Genomic DNA, 22,278 nt, shown 5'->3' with positions numbered 1-22,278 from the left:
AACTTTTTTTTCAATAATAAACACTAAGCGCAAAATATTCACGTCTGCTACGCGAATACACCGACTAATGTCAAGTCAACTTGACGTCAGTGCACAACATAGATCTACCAGTGCAGCGCAACCTAAAAAAAGAAGCAACAAAAGTAGAACCAGAGTAAAAATTATAAGCAAATCGCTGGAAAAATACGCGAAATTTGTCTGGCTTAAGCTACAGGTTAAATGCGAACGTAATTTCACCTAAAATCCCATGGGAAAAAAGTTTTTTTTCCAACCCCCACATGGATGTGGAAAAGTCGAACTAATACCCTAACACAGCTAGCTCCATCTGTAGAAATCATACAAAAACTTAATTTAAATTTAAAATTATTAAAAAAAAACACCTAATTACTAAATTCACTTAATTAACCAATAGAATTGTTATTAATACTTCTTATTGTTCTTAAAGATTCTTTACTTGCAGATAATTGATTCATTTCCTTAAAAACCAACAGTAAGTAAATAACATAACCTTAAATTGCAGAAAATTTGTGAGATGAATAAAATTCGTGGGTATTTGTTGAATGCGGCGAAAAATAAGAAGATAGAAATAACTGAAAGTCTCGTCAACATTCCGGACGATAAGAATTTGAAGTTGTCTCAAGCTAATAACAAATTAATTTTAATTTTGAAGGATTCCTCTGATACCACACTCAATGGTTATGCTTTGATCCCCAAGAAGGAATACAAATTGAGCGATGGCGATCTCATTAAAATTGACGAGAACATCACGTACTCTGTGTTCTATGAGCAAGGTAAAAGGAAATCCTTGGATAATCCTCCAGATCAAGCAAACAAGAAGATGAAAATAGCCTCAATCTTTAAAACTGCAAAAGCTTCACCTGCAATCAAAACTGCTGCTAAGCAAGGTGATGGTGTTTGGAAGAAGCTAAGACCTAATGTGATTGCATACATTCCTGAGAATATCAAGGAAACCAGTAAAGTGGCCAGCTTTGATTTGGATGGTACTTTAATTAAAACCAAGTCTGGCAAGAGGTTCCCAGTGGATGAGAATGATTGGGTTTTGCTGTTCCCAAATATCACAGAGAAACTGAAAGAAATCAGTGAGGATTTCAAGTTGGTCTTGTTCACAAACCAGAGGGGTCTTCACAATGCAGATGATAAAGTGAATGCATTCAAAGTTAAGGTTACCAATATCTTGGAGAAGTTGGGTTTGACTTTCCTGGTGTTCATCTCAACTGATTCTGATAAGTACAGGAAACCGTCACCTGGCATGTGGGATTTGCTCAAGAATGTAACTGAAGCTGATGTTGAGGAATCTTTTTATGTGGGCGACGCTGCTGGAAGACCCGGAAACAAGAAATTGAAAATAAACAAAGATCATTCTTTAGCTGATCGATTGTTCGCTCAGAACGTTGGGTTGAAATTTTATACGCCGGAGGAATACTTTTTGGATGCACCGAAATCCACCTACGATCCGCCGAAATTCGATCCATCTAAGGTAGAAACGGGCGTTTATACTATTGATCTACCCAAAACTCCAGAGATGATTCTGATGGTTGGAAGCCCCGCATCAGGAAAGTCGACATTCTGCAAGAAGGTCCTGATACCAGCAGGATACGTTTACGTGAATAGGGATACCCTGAAGACCGCACAAGCATGCTTGAATGCGGTGAAGAAAGCGTTGCAGGAAAAGAAATCAGTTGTGGTGGATAATACAAATCCAAGTGAAGAAGCCCGAAAGCAGTTTGTGCTTTGCGCAAAGAACTTCAAAGTGCCTTGCAGGGCTTTCGTGATGGACGTAAATACGGATATGGCGAGGCACAATAACAAATTCCGGCAGTTTACCGAAAACACTCATCAGCAGGTCAACGATATCATCATCTATACTTATTTCAAAAATTTCGTACAGCCTGAAAAGAAGGAGGGAATCGATGAGATCAAGAAAATCGAATTCAAATTGGACTTCGAGAATTCAGATGTTGGAAAATACTATAGAAAGTTTTTCCTAGAAAAGTAAAACTTAATAATTCCAACCATATAGTTGTTTCAATTACCTTTAAGTTATTACAAAATTGTAACAGTACAAATAAATACAATAAGAAAACTTATTAAATCCATATTAGAAGTATTTTAATTACAAAAATTCAAGCAATTTCGAAAAATAAATTTATTGTAATATATGCAACTTTATTTGCAGTAGTTCAAATGCATGAACTACGAACATATGTTTTTCATAATAATGTGAAATATCCTGACGTGAACCAAATAAGTAATAAAGGTGTAGTAATAATATGGATTATCTACTGCAAAATGGCTCTATTTTTAAAGTAATTATAGCTATAATATACATTTTTTCTATTTGTTAATATATTAATTGCAGAATCCGAATAGATTACCTTTAAATGAATTAAACTTGGAAATCAAATGTTGCAAGAAGAAAAAAAAGGTTGACAAGAATCAGGTAGTTATGTTACATCAAATCTGTCCATTGCATCCTTATTGTCAGGATGTATCATTTCTTTTTTTAATAGTTGTAGTCTCAATGATTTATTATAGAATTTATAATGTTTTGCAGGATTTGGAGAAACTGAAAGATAATTTGAACAAAAACTATGATGTTTATGTGGAAAAGAGACCAGCTTTGGTAAAATGAACAATATTTATGAATGTTTATCAATGTATTAACACTTGTCTTTTAGCACAAAAGTTGGCTTCAGCAAAGGACTTATGTGTTCTTCCAACCATATTACACAGATGTTCCACCAGAAGAAAACGTGGAATTTGGTAAAAACTCGCAGTATATAGCATGCTTGGATTTCCTTCTGCAATGCACTTACCAGCAGTTCTGGTGTTACGTAATTCACGATCCGCAAGTGAAGATTATGTTGGAAAGCTTCCTAGTTGACGCACTTGACTGGTACGAATTGAAAGAACTGAAACGCGATCATCTGGAAATGTACGAGGATATTTACTTTAAAGTCGCGCAGATCTATGGGAGAATGTTGACGTACAAAGAAACTGAGGTGAATTAAACGTAGATTTATTTTTGAAAATGTAATACATCTTCTGTTCTTTAGATGGAATATATGTCAGAGAGCACTGTCCATAAGCTGCTGAAAGAACAGCAATTGTTGTCATTTTTCACAGTTCTTCAGATAATTTGGGTATACAAATACTCCAATGATAACTTGGTGAAAGATGTAATCAAATTTTACTTCGCCGACAACAACAAGAAAACTTATGAGACTAAGTTGGACGATTTCGTGAACTACACAAGATCTGTAATGTATTTAAAAGTTTGAATGTTACTATTTGTTAATTAATATAATTTTAGGTGTTGGAAACTATCGGTGGTGTAATCTGCGGTTTCGACGGTAAAGATATTCTAATTCAACTGTCGATTGGGCCTAAGCCTTCCGTGTTTGATCCAACCTGGTACGAAGAGATGATCAATTACATAATGCACACCGTCGGTTATTTCAAATCGTTGATGACAGTCTGCGATCCGGCGATTGTTCATTCCTTGAAAGCAGGCATACCTTACAGGTTGACCTATTTCTACAATCGGGTATTTCCGACAATCTATCGGTTGGTAGAGAAATCCGGTTCGGCAAAAGAGAAGTTGACGGATCGAATCAATTTGGCCTCTTCGGAGATCTTGAGTTGCTTCCACGTTTACGTAACACATTTAACCGATGAAATATTGCAGTGCCAGTAAGTTGATTTTGTAATAATAGAAATGTAAGAGAAATTCATTTAATTATAACGTTGTAGACAGAACCCAATGAAACAAGATGCATACATGGAGCAGTTACTGCAACTGTTGTCGGCTACTTTGGAGGATGACTTCTTCGTTATTGATTACCACAACAGTTACCCTATTGATGAGCAATTGCAAATAATCTCAAGTTTCTATCCGGAATTGTAAATTAGCTAATTAATTTAATGTAATTAGTATTAACATTTGCTGTTTTAGAGATACAATGCGATCCGATTACATTTTAGAATGTTTAAGTACTTTACCAACGTTGAACGATATCCGAGCGAAACTTAAAGAGAAAACTCCTCCCGTTTCAAAGAATGTCACGATTAAGGAGGAAAGAGCTACTACGAGTAGTCATGAGGAAAAATTGAGCGAAACTGAAATTGAGCAGAGGATTGCTTCTGTGCTTGACATGCTTCCAGATCTTGGCGATGAATTTATCCTGAGGTGCTTGGAATTCTACAACTATGACTCGATGGAGGTGATCAGTGCTATATTGGATGATAACTTATCGCCCAATTTGCAAGATTTACCTAGGGACATGATTAGAGTACCTCCAGAACCTAAACCCGAGCAGCCGATTCTTGCTTATCGCGGAAAGAAACCCACCTACCACGACGCTAAAGATATGTTGAATGATAAGTCTAACCTGAAGGAGATTCGAGATTTCGTCCTGAAATCATCGAACGTAACGTACGATATGTATGATGATGAATACGATGATAGGGACGACGTGGAAGGTGTCAGAACTTTAGTTAACGAAGAGGACAAGTATATGGAAAATCGGTTCGAAGGCTACGATTTAGTAAGCGATCCCAGCTCAAGCGAGGACGAAGAAACGCCTAAACCCAATAAAAACTTCTGCGAAGATCCTGCTCTTATTAGGTACAGCAATCATCACTATTATTACTATCTAATCAAAGTCAGAGCTAAATGAAATATTTAATTTTGTGTATTTAGGGAAAGAAGGGAAGCTGCAAGGAGACAAACAGCCTCAAGAGGTCGTAGAGGCGGTGATGTGGTGGGAAAAGCTAAAGGACAAGGACAGGATAAGTCAGTTGTACAAAATCGCGACAAAAAGAACACGAATAAAAGTTCACGCGCTAATCACAATCGTAAAGGCGGAGCGCAATTCAAACGCAACAAGGGAATGATTCCATCTTAAATTTACTTCTGTTTTTCTTTTGCCAAATAAATGGTAATTTATTAACTAAATTTTTGCATGTATCTATACATTTTAAATCCATCATGTTCCCTAACTGCATTCCACTCCTGTGATTGTGTGGCAGCAGAGCAAGTGTATTCTGGCAATGTCTTGTGTCTGATGAAGTTCTCCAATTTAGGTTCTTTATCCTTCAGAGGTAAAGGTCCTCTGGCAGGATGAGCTATTACCTGTTCAGGTTTTGAGCAGACTGGAATCAGTTCTTTGTAAATGGCACGATCACAAGGAAAGTTCATTCTCTTTGATATCTGCAAATTAAACAAATCGTTATGTTAACTTTAATGTTTATGGTATAACAAAAGCAAACCTCATCTTGCAAAGCCAAATTACTTTCTTGGACTTTCCTCTGCTGCACACTCTCCACTGTTTTCATTGTTTTAACTAAATTTTTGCTGGAATTGATCGCCGGTAAACCCAGATTCAAAGTCTTCTTTTCTTTAGCCATGATCTGCTTGTCTTCTTTTCTGGAAGCATTGCCACTGGTCTTTGTTGTCACCACAGCTTTCGGTAGACTTTGCGTGGTGTTTCTCACCAGCGTTTTCTTAAAATCCGCTTTGGTAGATTTACTCATTTTAAACAACACATAAAAAAATAACTCAATAAAAATAACAACTAATTTTATTTACAACACAAAACCTTTACAATTTATTTTGAATTTTGACAGTTACACTTTTGAACTATTTTGTAAGAAGTTCTAATAAAAAAAAAATAAGTTTATCTTAAAAAGTTTAAAAGATATTATCAATCAAGTATGTATATTATCTGTGATTATATAAGTTATTTATGGATGCATTAAACACTTTTGAAATAGATAAGAGATTTTGATGTGACAGATGAAACAGGATGGAACGTCAAAGTTGTCAAAGTGACGTTTGGTGACATTTCCTATTGGTCTTATAGGTTATCAAATTTAGCAAACAAATAGTATCATAGTTTCACAGTTAGTTTGAAAAATAATAAATTTCTCTTTATGAGTTTGTAGATACAAGCGGTTCTTGTAGTTTAATGAGCGTAGTGAGCATCAACGATTACTGTAATTACATAATATGGAGGTTTGATTGATGCTAAGTAATTTTTTTTAGTGTCATTTTCAAGTTAGATAAATATGGAAGGTGTTGAGGAAAACGTCGAGGAGAAGAGTGTCGGTAAGTACAGTCTATTGAAGCATTGACTTTAATTTATTAATTGCTACTAAATTGTTTATAGAAGATGGAATAGTTAAATTGGCACAAGAGACAAAGAAGATGCGGGTGGAGTTTGATTGTCAGAGGGCTAAGATGAAAGAATTGTTTTTACAAAAAGAAGGTAATTATTGTTTAATTGTATTTAATTTGATTCTAATAATGTATGTGTTTTACACAGATGAATTGAACAAAAATAAAATGGAAACTGATAATTTAATTAAAGAACTGGAGAAAGTAAAAGCTGAATTGAATGAGTATCAAAGCAGATTGCTTGTAGCTGACATGCAATTGGAATCTAATGTGGAAAATGAGAAAAGAAAAGCTGCAGAGGAAATAGCTACTCTTCAGCAATTGGTGCATGGTAATATATAAATTTGCTCATTTTTCATTTACAAGATATATTTTTGTCTTTTTATTAGAAACCGTAGAGGAATCTAGTTCTACTAGATATATTTATGGTTCTGAAGTGAGCAGACTGCAGGTGATTATTAAGAATTTAGAGACTGAGAATACAGAACTGAAAACTGAGAAGCAGCAATCTCCACATCACACAGTTCAGGTAATTGAATAAAATGTTGTTTGATTGAACGAAAAATTAATGGAAGCAATTTAGGAGACGTCTAGTTTAGCGCCCAGCGTGATGCTGAGTGCAGTAACGAAGAAATTAGTCAAGAAATTGGGTGCTGACGCTTTCACATCACAGGACGATGACCATAAAGAAGATGAATTGCTGAAGTCTTTGCTGGGGCCGCTCGAGGAAGAAATTAAAGCTTTAAAGGATAAATTACGGTCAACGGATGATCAATTGCAGAAGTGCAAACAGTGCTGCACACCGGATCATGAAGTAGTTTATAAAACAAATAATTTATTTAATTAATTATGGATGTTTTAGAGTTCGTTAATGGATAAATCTCCGGTGCATAATATGGCAGCAGCGACTAATACTTCGTTTGATGGAAAGCTAGAGTTGAGGGCGTGCGATATGTGCAGCAATTACGAAGCCCAATTGGTTAATGAGCAGAAGAGAGCGTCGAGCATGGAACAGAAAGTGACCAACATGGAAAAGTTGTTGGAAAGGCAGAAGGAGGATCTGTTGAAGGAAATCGCTTTCAGGAAGGACATGGAAGAAAAATGGAATGAGAAACGAGAGGAGTATAAGAAGGAAACCGGAGAGTTGAGCACGAAGATGGAATGTTGCGAGCAAGATTTGAAGGAATTGCAAGAGATGTTCAATCAAAGCACCGATGAGATGAAGGAGAATCTAATGTTCGTTACTAAAGATAGGGAAATGATTCAGCAAGAACTCGACAGATTGCAAAAACAAAACGATAATTTGGTTGGGAAATACACTGCCCACTCGGAGCAGCTGCAGAGTGAATTCATCAATTTACCAAGTGTCGTCGATGAGTTGCAAGAGCTTTTGTTGAAATCTCACCAGGATTTGATTATTGCGAAAATTGGAAAGGAAGCCGCTGAAGAGGTGACAAACAGTTTGAGATCGGAGATTATGTTGTTGAAAGATCAAATAGAAAGCGATCAAATGAATACGCGTCAATTGGAAAACAGTCTTGTAGCTGAGTTGGATCAAGTGAAGTGAGTATGGAAATAAATGTTATGATTCATAAATTTAATTTTCGTTTCCAAGGCATACCAATATGAAGCTGGAAGAAGACAGAGGTAGGTATTTGGAGAATTTGGATAGGTTGAAGAAGAAAATATCTTTGGCGCAAGAGAGAATTGCAGCAGCGGAAAAAGAGTCCGAGGAATTAAAGAAACTGAAGGTAAGAATCTGAAGTTTAAGGAAAAAATTGAGTTTTTATGAATATGTTATTTGTAGAAAAGCGTCGATGATAAAAACGCAGAATTGAAGTCTCGTGTGGCGTCGCTTCAACAAGAGTTGGATAACAGCGAAGCCGTTCAAAAGGATTTCGTGCGTTTATCGCAGAGTCTGCAAGTGCAACTTCAGAAGATCAGAGATTCCGATGCACAAGTTCGGTGGCAGCACGACGAAGACGTCGACGATTGCCCTTCCTGCAGGTCCGGATTCACGTCTCATAAGAGAAAAGAACACTGCAAGCATTGCGGGCAGATATTCTGTTCGATTTGCTTAAACCGTGAAGTCCCATCTGGACCGCACATGAGACCTTCGAAGGTCTGCGACGTATGCCACACGCTTCTAGTCAAATCGTCTGCTCCATACTTTAGCAAAGAAGCACCGCACTCGCCGGATTAAGGAAGGGCGGTAGTTATTGAGGAATAAATTGTAGTCCAATAATGATTTCTTAATTTGTAAAACGAAAACGTTGATGATTAGATATTGTGATTTTTGAACGAGGCGGTATTTTATTACATTAGATCGAAAACATGTGGAGAAGGGTTTACTGTTTCTTTTTTAAGTGTTATACAAAAGTTTTTAAAGAGTTCTAGGTCGAAACAGGAAAAAAAAAAAACGAGTGTGTTGTAAAAGTTATAAGAAATCGTTACGGTTGTTTTCCTCGATATTTGTTTGTTGCGATGGTAACCAAAATGGCGCAAATATAAATATTTATATATTATTACTACTAGATTTGAAATATTTTATATTACATTTGTATTCTATTATTTTTTTTAAAACTTGTTGGTTTCTTTTTTCTATGTAAATATACTTCTAATATGGAATGGAAATAAATTGATTATAGATAGTGCAATACATATATATTATATATAAATTGCATTTCGATTTTTCACTTATCTCTCTCTCGATTAATAAATAATTCAATGTTTCTCTTTACACTTTCATTCGAACTTCAGTCTTCCTCGTATCTAGTTTAAAAAAAAAATGGAGATTGTCTTAATCTTCGTTTGCAGGATTTGGTTAAAATTAACGTAAAAATGCGAATATTTGTCAATTTATTTTTATTTACAATCGAACATTGAATAGACTCGATGAAGTAACTAAATCTAAGCCAAAAAACATTCATGTACGAATCGAGTCTACATCTACTTAGCTTTGCGCTGTTTTCTAAAAAAATATTTGTATTTGGTGACGAATTTCGGACATTTAATCTGTTAATAAATAATAAATCAAATTCTGTTATTAGTTCATTTTCAGTCTCATTTCGAAGAAATTTTTGTAATTGAGATTAAAAAGGCCAAACAATGCGAGTACTAAACGCAATAATTTATTAATTAAGAACAAATTTATATATGCATATTTCATCAAAATATATATATGCGAAATATATTTTTTTATATATATATTTAATTGTATACTTTATATATATATATATATATAAATAAAAAAAGTGTTAAATATATTTAAATAAATAAATGCCATTATTTAAACTATTACGTAATTGTATTGTAGAATAAAAAAATATGTAATTGAACTAAATATGTAAATCGAAAACAATTTTAACTGATCAACAGTAAAACAGAGGGTGTGTGTCAAGAAAGTAATGAGCTTATATTTATCAAGATTTCTTTTTCTGCGTGACGAGCCCAGCCATTTTGGTAGAATCTATTCCCAAGGCGGTCGAAAGCAGCGTGACGACGCTCTTCGTCTCGGTGTTTTCGTAGTCGTCGGACGTAATCTCCTTCTCCAGCTTAAGCTTCTCCTGCGTCAGATTCCACATGCCGTCTTCGATGGTGTCTTTGGAGATCAGTCTGTAGACCGTCACTGGTTTGGTCTGACCCATCCTGTGGCAGCGATCCTCGGCCTGACGATCGTTGTACGGATTGAAATCGATATCGTGAATGATGACGGTGTCTGCGGCGGTTAAATTGATACCGAGACCTCCAGCTCTCGTGCTCAGCAGGAATATGAAAATGTTTGGATCGGACGAGTATTGATCGATCAGCTCCTGCCGCAATGTGACCGCGGTGTTGCCGTCGAGACGTAAATAGGAATGATCGCGAATGTCCAAATATTCCTCTAAAACGTTAAGCATTATCACATATTGACTGAAAATCAGCACTCTGTGTCCGCCTTTCTTCAGCTCGGCCAGCTTCTCGTCCAGGAAGCTGAACTTTCCGGAGACGGTGATCAACTCGTCCGGAAGCTGGAACTTCTTCAGGCAGGCGAAGTCTTTGGACATCGTGTGGATCTCGAAATCCGACATGCAAGCGAGATCGTCCACAATATAATCGACAACAGTATCCTTGTAACCAGGATCTGCTGCCAATTTTCTAGCGATGTTTGGCAAATCCTCATACTTATAGTGGTATCTTAGCAAAAGCGGATGATTGGCAAGCTTCCTCAAGTCGGACATCATCGTCATACCATTATATTTACCTCCCTCCTCCTAAAAAAAACACACCGGTCAAAACACAAGTAAAAATTACAACACAAAAACCTAAACCTTTGTTCCAGCTTCTTGGAACGCAGTAATCAACTCCATATATTTCGTTTCTTGCGAAGGCACCATAGCAACGTTCAATTTCAAATCCGTCTTTTTGGGCAAATCCTTAAGCACGTCACGTTTTAACCGTCTCAGCACGAACGGCTTCATGATTCTCTTAGCCTGTTCCACCTGATCCTTCTCAAATGTCGGAATATCATCATCACTATCCTTATCTTTCTTCTACAAATCAAAATTATTAATACTAAACCAACATACAAAAGAAACGTTGTTTCTCTTACATTGTTCTTCTGGAAAAGGCTTTTCAGATCATCCGCCTTCTCCGAAAATATATTAGGCATGACGAATATCAAGAGAGACATTAACTCCAGCAAGTTGTTCTGGAGAGGAGTTCCAGTCAACAAGATACGTTTGGCTGCTTTGATCCTGGCCAATGTTTCGTAACGTTGCGTGTTCATGTTCTTCAACATGTGCGCTTCGTCAAATATTACGTAATGCATCGGAGTCACCCTGAACATCTTCCGTTCCTCCGGACTGCTACTCACCATATTATAACTAAAATTTACAACGATTTACATAAACATTTCAACTAAATTCAAAACCAATAGTTACGTAGTTAAAACGACATCGAAGTCTTTGTGCTTCCCCTCGGCGAACATAAATCTATAGCTCCTACGTTCCTCTGCGCTTCCATAGTAAAGCAATACTCTTAATTCAGGGCACCATCTTCCAAACTCGTTCATCCAATTTTCTTAAAATCGAATAATTTCAAATAAAAACAAAACTCAATTTTTAAATTATTAAATAAATTACCTAGAGTAGATGCTGGAACAACCACCAAGTGCGTGGTGATAGCTGCTTTCGTTTCCTTCAGATGCGCCAGAAATGAGATCACCTGAACAGTTTTACCCAATCCCATCTCATCCGCCAAAATACCATTCACGCCCTGCTGATGCAAAACAGCGAACCAATTTAACCCGACCATTTGGTAATTTGTTAACTTCAATCTACACACAAACAAAAAATTAAAAAAATAAACAAATAAATCCAAGAGAATTATATCTTACGATGAGGACAGATTAGAAGGTTGCCTCTTAACGCCTCCTTCATTCTTGATTGCACATTCCAATTGCGACGCAATACTTGCGCATTTCTTCATCAGCTGCCTAATATTATTTCTGGTTATTAAAACACGTTGCGCCGCGTTCAGAATATCTCCGCTGAGATTCTTATTTTCTTCCAGCTTTTTCACCTGTCGACGGAATTAATGAAATTTGCAAATTGATATAATTTTTCTTTGCGTCACTCACCAAGTCGATCCAACCGGTAAACGGTCTACTTGCGATAATCGCATCCACTTTCTTTTTAGAGCAGTTAGACATCAATTGCAGCTCGTTGGGTTTCGCCGTTTGCATGAACTCGAGAACTCTCTTTTTGTCACCAGTCAACTCGTTTGATACTTCGACATCGGAATCTTCGTCACTGTAAATTTTCATCGATTTATCACAATAACGCATTATTTTTATTTTATTTTATTACCTGTCAAAAACTCTATTATCTTTGAAATCTTTAATGCTATCATTACTGTCCTCATCATGATGATCAATTCTGCGTTTCTTGGCTATATTAAAATTATAGATATTAATTCAGTTTTGAATGAAATTAGATGAAGTGAAAGTATGAGGATTAGAAAAACAAACAAAATTGTTGTTACCTTTGCTTTGTTTCACTATGTGCTCAATTCTCTCCCGCTTTAAAATAGGCCTGAACTGTTTCACTGGCGATTCCTCTTTCCAATCTTTATAATCAATGATATCAACACCCTTCTCTAATGTCAGCTTAAGTTCATTAACAGCAACTTCCAGGTCAAAATTAACCTTGGAAATCAGTTCATAAATTTCCTGCAAACAGTTTACATTTAGTGTGAAGAACAATGAGTGGGCAGATGGTTAATTTACGAATGATTGAACATGGGGGAAGTTCTTGATGAGGTAGCGGACCTGGCGTTCTCTCTCCAGAACCTTGTCTGACTTCTTCTGGACAGGCCTGCTGCTGCAGCTGACAGAAGGCTTGTGGGCCCCGTTCGCGTGCATCTCGGAGTCCTCAGAGTCCGAATCTAAAATAGGAACTATTCTACGTCTAATAGGCGTTTTAACTGGGCTAACCTCGGTCGCTGCAATTTACCAAGCTTTGTAAGTAAACGAAAAACAAAAAAATTGACACTTACAATAAAATCAAGAGGCGGCTTAGCGAAACGAAATCTAAATGTACACTTACATGAGTTCAGTAGACCATTGCTGCTGGGTTTGTTGTGGGACAAAACTGGTTTCTTTTGCATGCGAAATTCGCGCAAATTGGTGGGACTGGAGCCTTCGTCTTGGGACATCCTCGGCAGCTTTTCTAAATCGAATTCAAGTGCGATAGGTCTTTTCACATGACATACAGCGAAAATATGAATCCCAATTATCGTGACGGCATGGACTCCTGTGCACTTTAATAATGAAGTCTACAAATGGCTACTAGCTGCTGTCACCTGCTCCTTGCAGGTTATACCGCCAAATTATCACACGCTCAGTGCGTTTCGTTCTTACACAAGGCTGAAGATATGTTCCATCTCGCTTTAAGTCGATTGATCTTAAAGAAATTTGCAGCCTCCTGTCGGATTTCGTAATGAATTATTTAAAATATCCTCCACCGTTGCCTTTCAATTCTAACTGTAATAATTCATTAAAATTGTTATTAATTAAAAAAAAACCTAGTAATTAACAAGGTATAAATAAATTAGCATCGAAATATTAGGAAATGTTAATAGATGAAGAAGTTTTCCTGTTAGTTATATTGTTATTTTTTTTTTATAAATTTGGCATCACCTAATTTCTTTGGTACGTTCAAACCACAGGGGGCGCCAGGGTCTGTTTCGACCATATTATTACATGAAAATACGGTGTGTGGAAAAGTGAGTGAAAATGGCAGGAATCGCGAAAAATATCCGCGCTTTGACGAGGCAGGCTGTGGTGCTGCGATCCTTCGCCCTGAGGCCCGCAACAGTCGCCGTTCACAAATGCTTAAAATCATCAAATAGCCTCGTTGCCAGTAACCAATTCCTCATTAGCAATCAGGTAAAATCACTAAGAAAAACATTTCCCCCTTAGTAGTTGAAAGTAAAACTTGGGACAAGCCCTTCGTATTCATCGAAATTGCGCACTTGGCAAATCGTAAATATCAATCGATTTCCACCGAAAGTTACATAATTTTTCCTAACCTACAAAAAAAATGGCGTTCCATGATCGCCCGTTTGTAATCAAAGTTGCTTTCCACCATTCAGATTCAAGCTCGTCTGTATGCGAGTCAGCCCAAGTCTAAGCTGACAGAGGAAGAGATCAAAGAGCGCGTACTGAAAGTGTGCGCCTCGTACGATAAAGTCACAGCGGACAAGGTATTTCAATTGTGTTCTTCTCTTGTACATTGCAGAGACTCGTGTCACCAGTAGAGCGGTGTTACAGCTCCAAGCCTCCGCTATCACTGAAATTAATCACTGACCGGGTGCTCTTGGTCCTTAAGCTTTATGACAAAGTCAATCCTGAAAAGGTATGGTAACATTTGCATTCACTTAATTATCACATCTATTGGTGACACTAGCTCTGCTTTTTATATTGAATGGAAGAGAGAAAAAAAAGAAGCTTTAACTGTTCTTTGTGTTGATTGTAGCTCACACTGGAGAGTCACTTCATCAATGACCTGGGCTTGGATTCCTTGGATCATGTTGAGGTCATAATGGCCATGGAGGATGAGTTTGGTTTTGAAATCCCAGATATGGATGCTGAGAAGCTGCTAAAGCCTAAAGACATAGTCAGATACGTCGCTGATAAGGAAGATATTTATGAATGAAGTCACCTTTGAAATTTGTAGCTTTAGCAAACATTGATTATTAATAAGAGTACATGTATAAAAAAAAAAAAATATAAAAACAAAACACGATGATACATATTGTAATTAATAGTTAAATAAAGTGTATTCGCTCTGTATTATTCCCGGTTTTTATTAAACAATAAAAAGCTACTGTTTTCATTAAATTCTTCCCATTACAATCAATTTTTTTTTCCTAAGCTTAATTAATATTTGAAATAAATCCCAGTTACAATAATGACAAACAAATAACAATTTAATCATTACTACAATTAGCTGAAACAATGAGATTTTACTAAGTCTATGCAAGTTTAGTTATACGTTATATAGATTATTTATTACACATAGTATCATCTTATTACTTTCTACAAGATATTAAGAATTGAATTGCGTAACATATTATGTGATTATAATTAATATTCCTAAACGTACGATTATTTCTTAAACAAATTTGTTGGGTTCTACTACACCTAAATGCAAATTATCCATTAATATTATTTTAAAGCGGCTTCCAAATTAATACATTTATAAAGATTTGTATATACAAACAATAACAATTTCGAATTAATAAAGAAAAAAAATGTAAAAAAGAAGCCCTTCTACTGGCTAAAAATTAATGTGTTGTTTTTGGATCAACCAATCCTTGGATTATACATATTTTCTTTTTTTTTAAAGTATTCGAATGCGATAGATTCGTTATTTTAATCAGAGCTGGAGCTGTCCTCATCTACCAACCTTCTTCTACGTCTACGTTCATCAAATAAGTAATTGAATCCAAATATCGGATCGTTGTCGTCGTCAGAATAGAGATTTATGGTCTCTTCGGCTTCTCGAGACAGCTGATGCTGTAGGAAATGCAGAAGCGAATGTTCCTTTGTCTTCGCCTCGTCCAAGAATTCTGCTTGGGTCATTACCTGCTTGGAGCCTCCAGACTCGATGACAACGCATTTGCAGCTCTTACGTCTCTTTATCCTTTTCTTAGCGTGCGACGGTCCAATGTAAATTCCCCATTTATCGACTTTAACCTTCTTCCGTTTACCCTCGCTATCGAGCGACAAAACCACCTCATCCTCTAAAGTCAGCTGCTCAGTTTGCTCGATGTCTGAAACACACAGAAAACGATTAACTTTTGATGTCCTAGGAAGTTATTAGTATAGCTACAATCTTTCCTTGGGGTCAACCAAAAGAAATCTTTCTGGCAGAGCATGGAGAGACCGGGGACTTCGAAGAAGCTGTTAGTCAATTCCGTGTTTCTAGAGATCTTATTGAGAGCGGTCAATTGCAAAGAAGGCTTCAACTTTTTAGCGCAAGTCAGTCGAACAGCGGATTGGGCAGCGGTCGAGCAAACCGTCGGAATCAACTTGTGTTCCTTCAAACCATTGAACGCAATACCCAACGGCTTTCTGTTCAAGTAATATTCAATGGTTCCACGGCACATGTCAACGTACATCCCAACCAAACTGCCCAATCCAAACTGCTTGCTGTACTTGCGCGTCAGCCCATAATAATGCAAATGACCACTGTATGAGTATCCCCAAGACTTATCATCATGGCCCAACATGCTGCAGAACTTTAACTGATACTTCTTGAAGTTGACATCAGGAGTTACCACACCAACCATCTGCAGGAAGCAAGAAACATATCTTTATTACAAAAAACATGTAAACATTTAACATGTAAACTTACAACATCAGTCCCATACAGAGTTGTTAGAATCTTCACCTCAAAATAGTAATGGAAATTTTTCTCAAAGACTTGGTCACCTCGAATTATGGCTGTACCAGAGCTGTAAACTGGATGAAACAACACCTCACATTTATTCTGCTTAGCAATAACGCAATCACTGCCTTCGCAAGATTCATCCCAGAGCCAATCTAAGGTTCCATTGCCTTCGCCACAATCGCAGCATAATTTTCCTGCGTACATACTCTCGCCGCAGCATTTGCTGCAGCACAGCGAATCTGCATTCCTCAAATTTATTTCTTTAGTTCTGCTATCAGTGGTGACGCTCATTACTCTCCTAGTGAACACCATTGTCACCGGTTCCTCTTCGGTCCAGTTGGAACTAGAGGCAGCTGAATTTGTAGCGAACACTGAAATATCGATTTTACGCTTGTTGCTGAAAAATAATACTAAACAAAACAACCGCACGAACTAAATGCATAATGACATATTTGAAATGATGCCAACGTAAAAGTTGCATATGTTACTTATGCAATGCAACCAGCATAACACTTGTGACCAACGTTACAAAATTCTTCGTCGTTTATATTAACCTCAATACAGGTAAATCCAATTTGATCCTATCCATTATCCATGGTAAAAGGTGATTTGTGCTTGCAGTGAAAACATATCACACCCATTTAATCCTACCTATTAATGAGAGCGAGTTTTGTAAGTGGTTTTGGTACTTGGTATGCGCATAACAACAGACTGTGTACATTTGCTACCAAGTATAATTTAATTCAAATATGATTGACGTACGTGAAGTGTCAGTGTCAAATCAAAGTTTATTTGTTTATGCGAGTTGTGTGCTTGGTGCAGAAGTTATGATGAAAAAATTGTAGTATTGCAGCTTTGGTGATGATAGGGTCGAGCTGATTGGGCGAGAAGTTGGAAATTTTACAATAGAAATCGGAACGTCCGAAGGAAGGAAGGGAAGATTCGCGAAAAATGGTGACCGCCGAGTTCATCAAATCGGAATACCCATTGCACTGGTTCGTGTGGTACAATGATTTCACGAAACTGGAAGAGGAGCTCCACATCAACGCCGTGAGTAAATCAGATAATTTCGGTCCCATTACAAAAGAGGAGAACAGCTTATAGGTCATAGTTTATTGATTTTTCACTCCTCCTGATAACAATTTGTTAATGTGTCATAATCCATCATTATCTGGGACAATTACTTAGTCATACTCTTTGATTGGTTGGTCAGAAGCCATAATTTAATAATTTAATTTAAAGCAGATGTGCAGAAGCCTTCTTAATGTTGTATTGATTCTAAAAATATGCATGATGTCAAGTTGGAGTTTACTGTTTGCAGTTTGAGCTCGAGTCAAGGGACAATCGTGGCAGGACACCATTGATGTTGGCTGTGACCCTGGGTCATTTGGAAGTTGTCAGAGTTCTATTGAATCATCATGCAAATGTCAACTGTGAGAATCCAGATGGATGGACTGGTGAATACAATATAGCTAACATGGATTAGTACAATTTTTAATTTACATATGATTTAAGTGGTGCAAGAGGCTGTCTCCACTGGGGATCCAGAACTGCTGCATATGGTCCTTCAGCGACGAGATTTCCAAAGATATTCGAATCGCATGGCCGGCATTCCTGAGCTGTTGCAGAAGCTGAAAGAAGCGCCAGATTTTTACGTTGAAATGAAGTGGGAATTTACAAGCTGGGGTATGTCCAACTTCAATTTAATTATTGAATAAGTTAATAATTGTTTTAAATTCTAGTTCCTTTGATATCGAGGATGTGCCCAAGCGATACATACAAGGTATATAAGCAAGGCTCGAATGTTAGGATAGATACAACGTTGTTGGGATTCGATCACACGAGCTGGCAACGCGGAAACAGGAGCTACATTTTCCAGGGTCACGGTAGGTGCAAAACCATAGCGTTAATTGCGAGATTATCATTAATGATTTAATTAGTCATACAAATTTGCGAGGCGATCAGAGGAAACCGGAGTTATATTTATTCGTTAGAGAAAACTGAGGGGAACGGTAAAATCATAAACGCTTTGCTAAGCTAGCACACACTTTGCAAGCTACTTCTTAAACGCAGTTATACTTTGTCCAATGTGTGATAACATCATTTAGATTAGTTGGATGAATGATAGCTGTGTTTCAATTATTATAAGACAAGGTACTATACAATATCAACACGTAGGATGTGGCTGTACAATAATTTTTTTTCTTATACTTTTAAGTTCGCTTATGATGTAATTGGGCTCGAAACTGAACATATTTGTAAATTATCTTAAAGTCTGAAATCTTATAGGAATCGAGTAATTTTACATGCAGAGCTTAACGTTTATTCATGTTGAGCTCTGGTTTTAGTTGTAGCTTTGATTAAGATGTTTTAAGTGTATGTTGATTTGTAGATGGTGGTGCTACGATGATGGAGGTTGATCATGAAGCGAAGCAGGTGTTTTGCGAGCAGATGCGAGCGCCGGACGAGGCCCAAGGTTTGCTCTCGCCGTCCGAAGAAGCTTTGTCTCAAAGACTCACCACTCCAATAGTTACGACTTACGTAGACACCGATAAGATTAGCTTCGAGAGGTAATTAATCTTCAATTAGTTTTAAATGTATTTCAATGCATTTCGATGTAGGAACAAAGCTGGTATGTGGGGTTGGAGGTCTGATAAGCAGGAGGCAATCAATGGGTACGAATGCAAAGTCTTCGGGGCCAGCAACGTGGAACTGGTGACCAAGACCAGAACCGAGCATCTAACTGAGACGGATAAGGCTATAGCCAAATCGAAAACGACCAAAACGCCGTTGCAGAACTTCTTGGGAATCGCGGAAGTCGAGGAAAAACAGGCGGCCGCTGCGCGAAATGTAAATAATTACTCTAAATGAAGAAATATCAATATCAATGTTATTTTTTTTTTTATAAAGGAGGAATATTCCAATGCCGGTAATCCATGCAACATAACGCCGGAGGAGTATTTCGATGAGAATGTTAACTTGAACGGTAGGGATATAGGTAGGCCGAAGGAGGTGTACACGAAGATACAGAAATTTAAGGCTACGCTGTGGCTATCGGAGAACTACCCGCTCTCGCTTCCAGAGCAGATACTGCCCATCGTCGATCTGATGGCGATCTCCAGTTCTCACTTTGCGAAACTCAGGAACTTTATACAAATGCAACTGCCATCAGGTTTTCCTGTCAAAATAGGTATGCACATACTTGAAAACTAGGAAACATTATTTTATTTTCACGTTTACACTCTCTTCCATCTATTTTTAATTATTCTCATTGCTAATTTCGTATTTGTTCGTATTAGAAATTCCATTATTTCATGTGATTAATGCCCGCATTACATTTGGAAATATATTCGGTATGGATATGGATATTCCCTATGTAACTAGGATAGAAGAAGAGGATAGGTTAACTTGCGCCCTCGACGACGTCATCTTCCAAAGCCCACCCGGATACACGCAGCTCGGTAATGGTAATACACGAACACTGAGTTTTCTTTTTTTGTTTTCCAACGATTTCTTTAATTTACACATTGAGATACTTTCCACTATTTTCCTCCATTTTTTTTACTAATGGTTTATGATAATTTGGTTAGTCGGGGCCGACGGTCGTAGACAGTACAGCATCGAAGAAGAGGATGACTTATTGCAATTCGCGATCCAGCAAAGTTTGATTGACGCAGGAACTGAAAAGGAAGAGGTTGGTATCTTCATATTGTTAAGAAAACTCTAGTAATCTTGGAATTGTTGTAATTTTGCAGGTGGACATATGGGAAGCATTGAAAGCCAAAAAACCGTCTCGTCCAACCACACCGAATTTCATTGGTGAAGAGGAGAGGCAATTACAAAAGTGAGTAATCCATTTGTTTTTTTTTTAATGTTGTTTTGATATAGTGAGAGCCCTCATTAATTGAACTGATTGATATTGATGCAAACAGGAAACGTTTATCATTCGCGCCGGAAGCCGTTTCTGATGATGTCGTCAAGACTGTTACAAGGAAGAAAAAGTTTTCAATTTAATTCGCTTTCAAATTAGGCTAACGTAGTTGAAATTTGAGTCATATATATATATAGTGTATATCATTCGGGATTTGTCCATCACCGTTCTTGCTTCCATCCGTCACGCATTTATACATATATTATAATCTGTCCAACTGCTCACCGTCCGCTTGATCTTAACTAATCTTTGGATTTTGTATTTCTAGAGCAATACAAGCTAGTCTAGCATTATACCAAAACCCTGGCCAGGTCCTTGTAGATTCTAGCCCAGACACCGATTCCGAGCTGAACATGGCTCTGCTGCTGTCAGAGCAGCAGAGAGAACAGGAAGAGGAACAGCGGCTCGAGGAGCAACGCATGCTCGAAGAAGTTTTGCAATTATCATTAACCGATAAATAGGGAATTTTAATTGAACGAAGGGAACTCAAAAAAAACATCAACGGTATTTTAGTTAAACTTATCAACTAATTTATCAAGTCATATTTATTTTGTTGATGTGAAAGCAACATTCGTTTATTTCATTGGTATGGTTATTAATCGGTATATGTGTATATACAAGACATATACACAAACGTATTTTGTTTGATTATTGAAAATTTTTATTAGCTTATATATGTCTTATGTTAAATTTATTACTTAAAAAAAAAATTATAACAATAACGAAGAAAACAATGATTTATTTATTAATTTTATTTTACAACAACAATTAGAGCACTGTATGCATTTTGGTTCCTAAATTACTGCTGATTTTTTAATTAATTTCACGATCCGAAAATACAATCAAGTTATTTTTCAATTATATTATTTTTAATTAATTTAAACTAGACAATTCTATCTTCCAAATATATATAATATATGTACTTCTCAATGTAATCAATTGAAAATTTACCGAATTGAAGAAAAAAAAAGAAAAAATAACTTGAATAGAAACTTTATTATTATTATTTACTTACTATAAAATCTATACAGTAACAAAAAGTGTTTGATTTATTCACCCATGATACTTTCCTGAGCCCTGAAATTAAATAAACATAATTATTATGTTTATTTTTACTTGATTTTTTTATTTACCTTGAATATATCGATTGCAAAATGTGTTTGCTCATTGCATATCTCTCCTCATTCTTGGCTGCTGTCAAGAACCATTTCTTCTTTATTTTATTCCACCTTTGCAGATGTTCCTTCAGAAGTTGATGCTTCAAAATCACTGGTTTCTCCTCACTGTTGGATTTATCAACTGGCTCTGTTTTTACCATCTGTTCTGGTATTGGTGAAGGCACTCTGCTCACAAAAGGTTTGCTTGGTGGAGGCAAGTGGTAAGTGTCACTATCACCTGAAGCACTCCAAGAAGCCTGAGGTTCAGGAGATGATAATCTTCTCCTAAAATTACAATTTTGATATAATACTGATTAATTAACATTGAATAATTATATAAAATTACTTGATGACAGTTTGTGTTTTCTTGTTGTTATTTGCTATCCAAGCCCTGCAGATTGGGTACAGTGGTGTGTCTTCTTCAAATCTTGCCAAATCAACACTCCTATCATACAGCTTCATTAAGTATGTGCTTCGTACAGCAACATCAGCCTTCTTCCTTGCCAACTCTTGACTAGGAAACAAAAATAATGTAAGTATCATGTCTTATCTGCAAGTTTTGTTAACTTACTGCTTCCTATGCTTGTAACTTCTATTTTCCTCTTCAGAATCCTCACTCTCAGACTCTGACTGTTCAGTGAGCTGTTTCAGAACCCCCTGAAGTCTTCCTTTGGCCATCAAATAGTCATTTCCCAAAGTGTTTTCTTCCTTCACCTCCACTTTAATCATGGTTGGGCTACTATCGGTTTTCCTTCTCTTGGCTGAATCCTCCATGTCCACTAAATTATTCGCTCACCAATGTTGTTTACACACAAATATGTTTGATAGCGAATTTCAGACTTCTTAAGCAGCTCAAATTTTGAAATGAATGAAGTTATCTACGAATAATTTAACGTTAAACACTATGGGTTGACCATTATATAAATAGATGGCAGCATATTTAACTTAATTTTTAGATGAATATTCGATGTTATGAATAAAAATCATAAACACTATTGTTTGTAAATGGATAAAGGCTTTTAATTGTATAATCATTATTTAAAAATGTATCTA

At 36.7% G+C, this 22,278-nt stretch overlaps 9 protein-coding genes across 18 annotated transcripts; 5 read left to right on the top strand and 4 right to left on the bottom strand.

Annotated features, from left to right (window-relative positions):
* The first annotated feature begins 132 nt into the window (after positions 1–132).
* Positions 133–2,077, top strand: LOC108565444 (bifunctional polynucleotide phosphatase/kinase). The gene is made up of 2 exons (XM_017924903.1): positions 133–214; positions 461–2,077. The coding sequence occupies exon 2, from the start codon at positions 533–535 to the stop codon at positions 2,015–2,017; it is 1,485 nt and encodes a 494-aa protein (XP_017780392.1). The 5' UTR covers positions 133–214; positions 461–532; the 3' UTR covers positions 2,018–2,077.
* A 169-nt stretch (positions 2,078–2,246) lies between these two features.
* Positions 2,247–4,978, top strand: LOC108565451 (activating signal cointegrator 1 complex subunit 2). Its single transcript, XM_017924923.1, has 9 exons — positions 2,247–2,327; positions 2,381–2,461; positions 2,576–2,644; positions 2,700–3,023; positions 3,078–3,281; positions 3,335–3,714; positions 3,775–3,924; positions 3,977–4,648; positions 4,724–4,978. The coding sequence occupies exons 1-9, from the start codon at positions 2,292–2,294 to the stop codon at positions 4,926–4,928; spliced, it is 2,121 nt and encodes a 706-aa protein (XP_017780412.1). The 5' UTR covers positions 2,247–2,291; the 3' UTR covers positions 4,929–4,978.
* Positions 4,935–5,631, bottom strand: LOC108565452. The gene is made up of 2 exons (XM_017924925.1): positions 5,293–5,631; positions 4,935–5,233 (listed from the first exon to the last, which is right to left on the bottom strand). The coding sequence occupies exons 1-2, from the start codon at positions 5,554–5,556 to the stop codon at positions 4,970–4,972; spliced, it is 528 nt and encodes a 175-aa protein (XP_017780414.1). The 5' UTR covers positions 5,557–5,631; the 3' UTR covers positions 4,935–4,969.
* Positions 5,632–5,826: 195 nt separating this feature from the next.
* Positions 5,827–8,728, top strand: LOC108565450 (rab GTPase-binding effector protein 2). 3 transcript variants are annotated; one of them, XM_017924921.1, is made up of 9 exons: positions 5,831–5,999; positions 6,068–6,130; positions 6,192–6,290; positions 6,348–6,530; positions 6,589–6,728; positions 6,783–7,013; positions 7,062–7,762; positions 7,815–7,950; positions 8,007–8,728. In XM_017924921.1, the coding sequence occupies exons 2-9, from the start codon at positions 6,091–6,093 to the stop codon at positions 8,400–8,402; spliced, it is 1,926 nt and encodes a 641-aa protein (XP_017780410.1). In that variant the 5' UTR covers positions 5,831–5,999; positions 6,068–6,090; the 3' UTR covers positions 8,403–8,728. The 3 variants fall into 3 exon arrangements, with proteins under 3 accessions (XP_017780411.1, XP_017780410.1, XP_017780409.1); XM_017924920.1 differs by having other exon boundaries at positions 5,831–6,018; XM_017924922.1 differs by having other exon boundaries at positions 5,827–6,130; positions 6,195–6,290.
* A 765-nt stretch (positions 8,729–9,493) lies between these two features.
* Positions 9,494–13,113, bottom strand: LOC108565457 (SWI/SNF-related matrix-associated actin-dependent regulator of chromatin subfamily A containing DEAD/H box 1 homolog). Of its 3 annotated transcripts, none has more exons than XM_017924939.1 (11): positions 12,787–12,867; positions 12,468–12,697; positions 12,224–12,410; positions 12,049–12,130; positions 11,820–11,991; positions 11,577–11,761; positions 11,323–11,516; positions 11,122–11,260; positions 10,791–11,064; positions 10,510–10,731; positions 9,494–10,452 (listed from the first exon to the last, which is right to left on the bottom strand). In XM_017924939.1, exons 2-11 carry the CDS (start codon positions 12,600–12,602, stop codon positions 9,622–9,624), a joined length of 2,421 nt encoding a protein of 806 aa, XP_017780428.1. In that variant the 5' UTR covers positions 12,603–12,697; positions 12,787–12,867; the 3' UTR covers positions 9,494–9,621. The 3 variants fall into 3 exon arrangements, with proteins under 3 accessions (XP_017780428.1, XP_017780427.1, XP_017780426.1); XM_017924938.1 differs by having other exon boundaries at positions 9,495–10,452; positions 12,468–12,625; positions 12,787–13,113; XM_017924937.1 differs by having other exon boundaries at positions 9,496–10,452; positions 12,468–12,682; positions 12,787–13,111.
* Positions 13,114–13,387: 274 nt separating this feature from the next.
* On the top strand, positions 13,388–14,568 carry LOC108565449 (acyl carrier protein, mitochondrial). 2 transcript variants are annotated; one of them, XM_017924918.1, is made up of 3 exons: positions 13,388–13,628; positions 13,981–14,097; positions 14,218–14,568. In XM_017924918.1, exons 1-3 carry the CDS (start codon positions 13,476–13,478, stop codon positions 14,395–14,397), a joined length of 450 nt encoding a protein of 149 aa, XP_017780407.1. In that variant the 5' UTR covers positions 13,388–13,475; the 3' UTR covers positions 14,398–14,568. The 2 variants fall into 2 exon arrangements, with proteins under 2 accessions (XP_017780407.1, XP_017780408.1); XM_017924919.1 differs by lacking the exon at positions 13,981–14,097 and adding an exon at positions 13,835–13,945 and having other exon boundaries at positions 13,389–13,628.
* A 509-nt stretch (positions 14,569–15,077) lies between these two features.
* On the bottom strand, positions 15,078–16,561 carry LOC108565448 (SPRY domain-containing SOCS box protein 3). The gene is made up of 3 exons (XM_017924917.1): positions 16,102–16,561; positions 15,577–16,036; positions 15,078–15,517 (listed from the first exon to the last, which is right to left on the bottom strand). The coding sequence occupies exons 1-3, from the start codon at positions 16,447–16,449 to the stop codon at positions 15,117–15,119; spliced, it is 1,209 nt and encodes a 402-aa protein (XP_017780406.1). The 5' UTR covers positions 16,450–16,561; the 3' UTR covers positions 15,078–15,116.
* A 94-nt stretch (positions 16,562–16,655) lies between these two features.
* Positions 16,656–20,702, top strand: LOC108565447 (ankyrin repeat domain-containing protein 13D). 5 transcript variants are annotated; one of them, XM_017924911.1, is made up of 12 exons: positions 16,656–17,187; positions 17,459–17,594; positions 17,653–17,823; positions 17,880–18,023; positions 18,078–18,149; positions 18,530–18,707; positions 18,759–18,987; positions 19,048–19,327; positions 19,437–19,604; positions 19,728–19,831; positions 19,893–19,981; positions 20,337–20,702. In XM_017924911.1, exons 1-12 carry the CDS (start codon positions 17,089–17,091, stop codon positions 20,527–20,529), a joined length of 1,863 nt encoding a protein of 620 aa, XP_017780400.1. In that variant the 5' UTR covers positions 16,656–17,088; the 3' UTR covers positions 20,530–20,702. The 5 variants fall into 5 exon arrangements, with proteins under 5 accessions (XP_017780400.1, XP_017780401.1, XP_017780405.1 ...); XM_017924912.1 differs by having other exon boundaries at positions 19,437–19,598; positions 20,337–20,701; XM_017924916.1 differs by lacking the exon at positions 20,337–20,702 and adding an exon at positions 20,070–20,318.
* A 343-nt stretch (positions 20,703–21,045) lies between these two features.
* LOC108565443 (protein lin-37 homolog) lies at positions 21,046–22,077 on the bottom strand. Its single transcript, XM_017924902.1, has 4 exons — positions 21,797–22,077; positions 21,572–21,739; positions 21,202–21,510; positions 21,046–21,145 (listed from the first exon to the last, which is right to left on the bottom strand). Exons 1-4 carry the CDS (start codon positions 21,997–21,999, stop codon positions 21,118–21,120), a joined length of 708 nt encoding a protein of 235 aa, XP_017780391.1. The 5' UTR covers positions 22,000–22,077; the 3' UTR covers positions 21,046–21,117.
* Positions 22,078–22,278: the final 201 nt, after the last annotated feature.

The sequence above is a fragment of the Nicrophorus vespilloides genome, unplaced genomic scaffold, assembly GCF_001412225.1.
Source record: "Nicrophorus vespilloides isolate i.1.1-1 unplaced genomic scaffold, Nicve_v1.0, whole genome shotgun sequence".
Taxonomy (NCBI): Eukaryota; Metazoa; Arthropoda; class Insecta; order Coleoptera; family Silphidae; genus Nicrophorus; species Nicrophorus vespilloides.
The sequence above is the reverse complement of the archived record's forward strand: the minus strand, read 5'-3'. Positions and strand labels throughout refer to the sequence as shown.

Bases quoted from the DNA above. Each gene is read 5' to 3' on its own strand.
- LOC108565457 (XM_017924937.1), bottom strand. From the start codon at position 12,895: ATGTCCCAAGACGAAGGCTCCAGTCCCACCAATTTGCGCGAATTTCGC. The intron at 11,065-11,121 runs GTAACTATTGGT...TGTAAATTTTAG, and splicing joins TTCGATGTCGTTTTAACTAC to TTATAATATGGTGAGTAGCA. The intron at 10,732-10,790 runs GTAAGAGAAACA...TTTGATTTGTAG, and splicing joins GCCTTTTCCAGAAGAACAAT to AAGAAAGATAAGGATAGTGA.
- LOC108565444 (XM_017924903.1), top strand. From the start codon at position 533: ATGAATAAAATTCGTGGGTATTTGTTGAATGCGGCGAAAAATAAGAAG.
- LOC108565448 (XM_017924917.1), bottom strand. From the start codon at position 16,449: ATGGTGTTCACTAGGAGAGTAATGAGCGTCACCACTGATAGCAGAACT. The intron at 16,037-16,101 runs GTAAGTTTACAT...TGCTTCCTGCAG, and splicing joins CTCTGTATGGGACTGATGTT to ATGGTTGGTGTGGTAACTCC. The intron at 15,518-15,576 runs GTAGCTATACTA...TGTGTGTTTCAG, and splicing joins GTTGACCCCAAGGAAAGATT to ACATCGAGCAAACTGAGCAG.
- LOC108565450 (XM_017924921.1), top strand. From the start codon at position 6,091: ATGGAAGGTGTTGAGGAAAACGTCGAGGAGAAGAGTGTCG. The intron at 6,291-6,347 runs GTAATTATTGTT...TGTTTTACACAG, and splicing joins ATTGTTTTTACAAAAAGAAG to ATGAATTGAACAAAAATAAA. The intron at 7,014-7,061 runs GTAGTTTATAAA...TGGATGTTTTAG, and splicing joins GCTGCACACCGGATCATGAA to AGTTCGTTAATGGATAAATC.
- LOC108565451 (XM_017924923.1), top strand. From the start codon at position 2,292: ATGGATTATCTACTGCAAAATGGCTCTATTTTTAAA. The intron at 3,282-3,334 runs GTAATGTATTTA...ATATAATTTTAG, and splicing joins TCGTGAACTACACAAGATCT to GTGTTGGAAACTATCGGTGG. The intron at 3,925-3,976 runs GTAAATTAGCTA...TTGCTGTTTTAG, and splicing joins TCAAGTTTCTATCCGGAATT to AGATACAATGCGATCCGATT.
- LOC108565447 (XM_017924911.1), top strand. From the start codon at position 17,089: ATGGTGACCGCCGAGTTCATCAAATCGGAATACCCATTGCACTGGTTC. The intron at 18,150-18,529 runs GTAAAATCATAA...GTTGATTTGTAG, and splicing joins AGAGAAAACTGAGGGGAACG to ATGGTGGTGCTACGATGATG. The intron at 19,982-20,336 runs GTGAGTAATCCA...TTGTATTTCTAG, and splicing joins GAGGAGAGGCAATTACAAAA to AGCAATACAAGCTAGTCTAG.
- LOC108565443 (XM_017924902.1), bottom strand. From the start codon at position 21,999: ATGGAGGATTCAGCCAAGAGAAGGAAAACCGATAGTAGCCCAACCATG. The intron at 21,511-21,571 runs GTAATTTTATAT...TTGTAATTTTAG, and splicing joins AAAACACAAACTGTCATCAA to GAGAAGATTATCATCTCCTG. The intron at 21,146-21,201 runs GTAAATAAAAAA...ATTTAATTTCAG, and splicing joins TTGCAATCGATATATTCAAG to GGCTCAGGAAAGTATCATGG.
- LOC108565452 (XM_017924925.1), bottom strand. From the start codon at position 5,556: ATGAGTAAATCTACCAAAGCGGATTTTAAGAAAACGCTGGTGAGAAAC. The intron at 5,234-5,292 runs GTTTGCTTTTGT...TTTAATTTGCAG, and splicing joins ATTTGGCTTTGCAAGATGAG to ATATCAAAGAGAATGAACTT.
- LOC108565449 (XM_017924918.1), top strand. From the start codon at position 13,476: ATGGCAGGAATCGCGAAAAATATCCGCGCTTTGACGAGGCAGGCTGTG. The intron at 13,629-13,980 runs GTAAAATCACTA...TGTACATTGCAG, and splicing joins AATTCCTCATTAGCAATCAG to AGACTCGTGTCACCAGTAGA. The intron at 14,098-14,217 runs GTATGGTAACAT...TGTTGATTGTAG, and splicing joins ACAAAGTCAATCCTGAAAAG to CTCACACTGGAGAGTCACTT.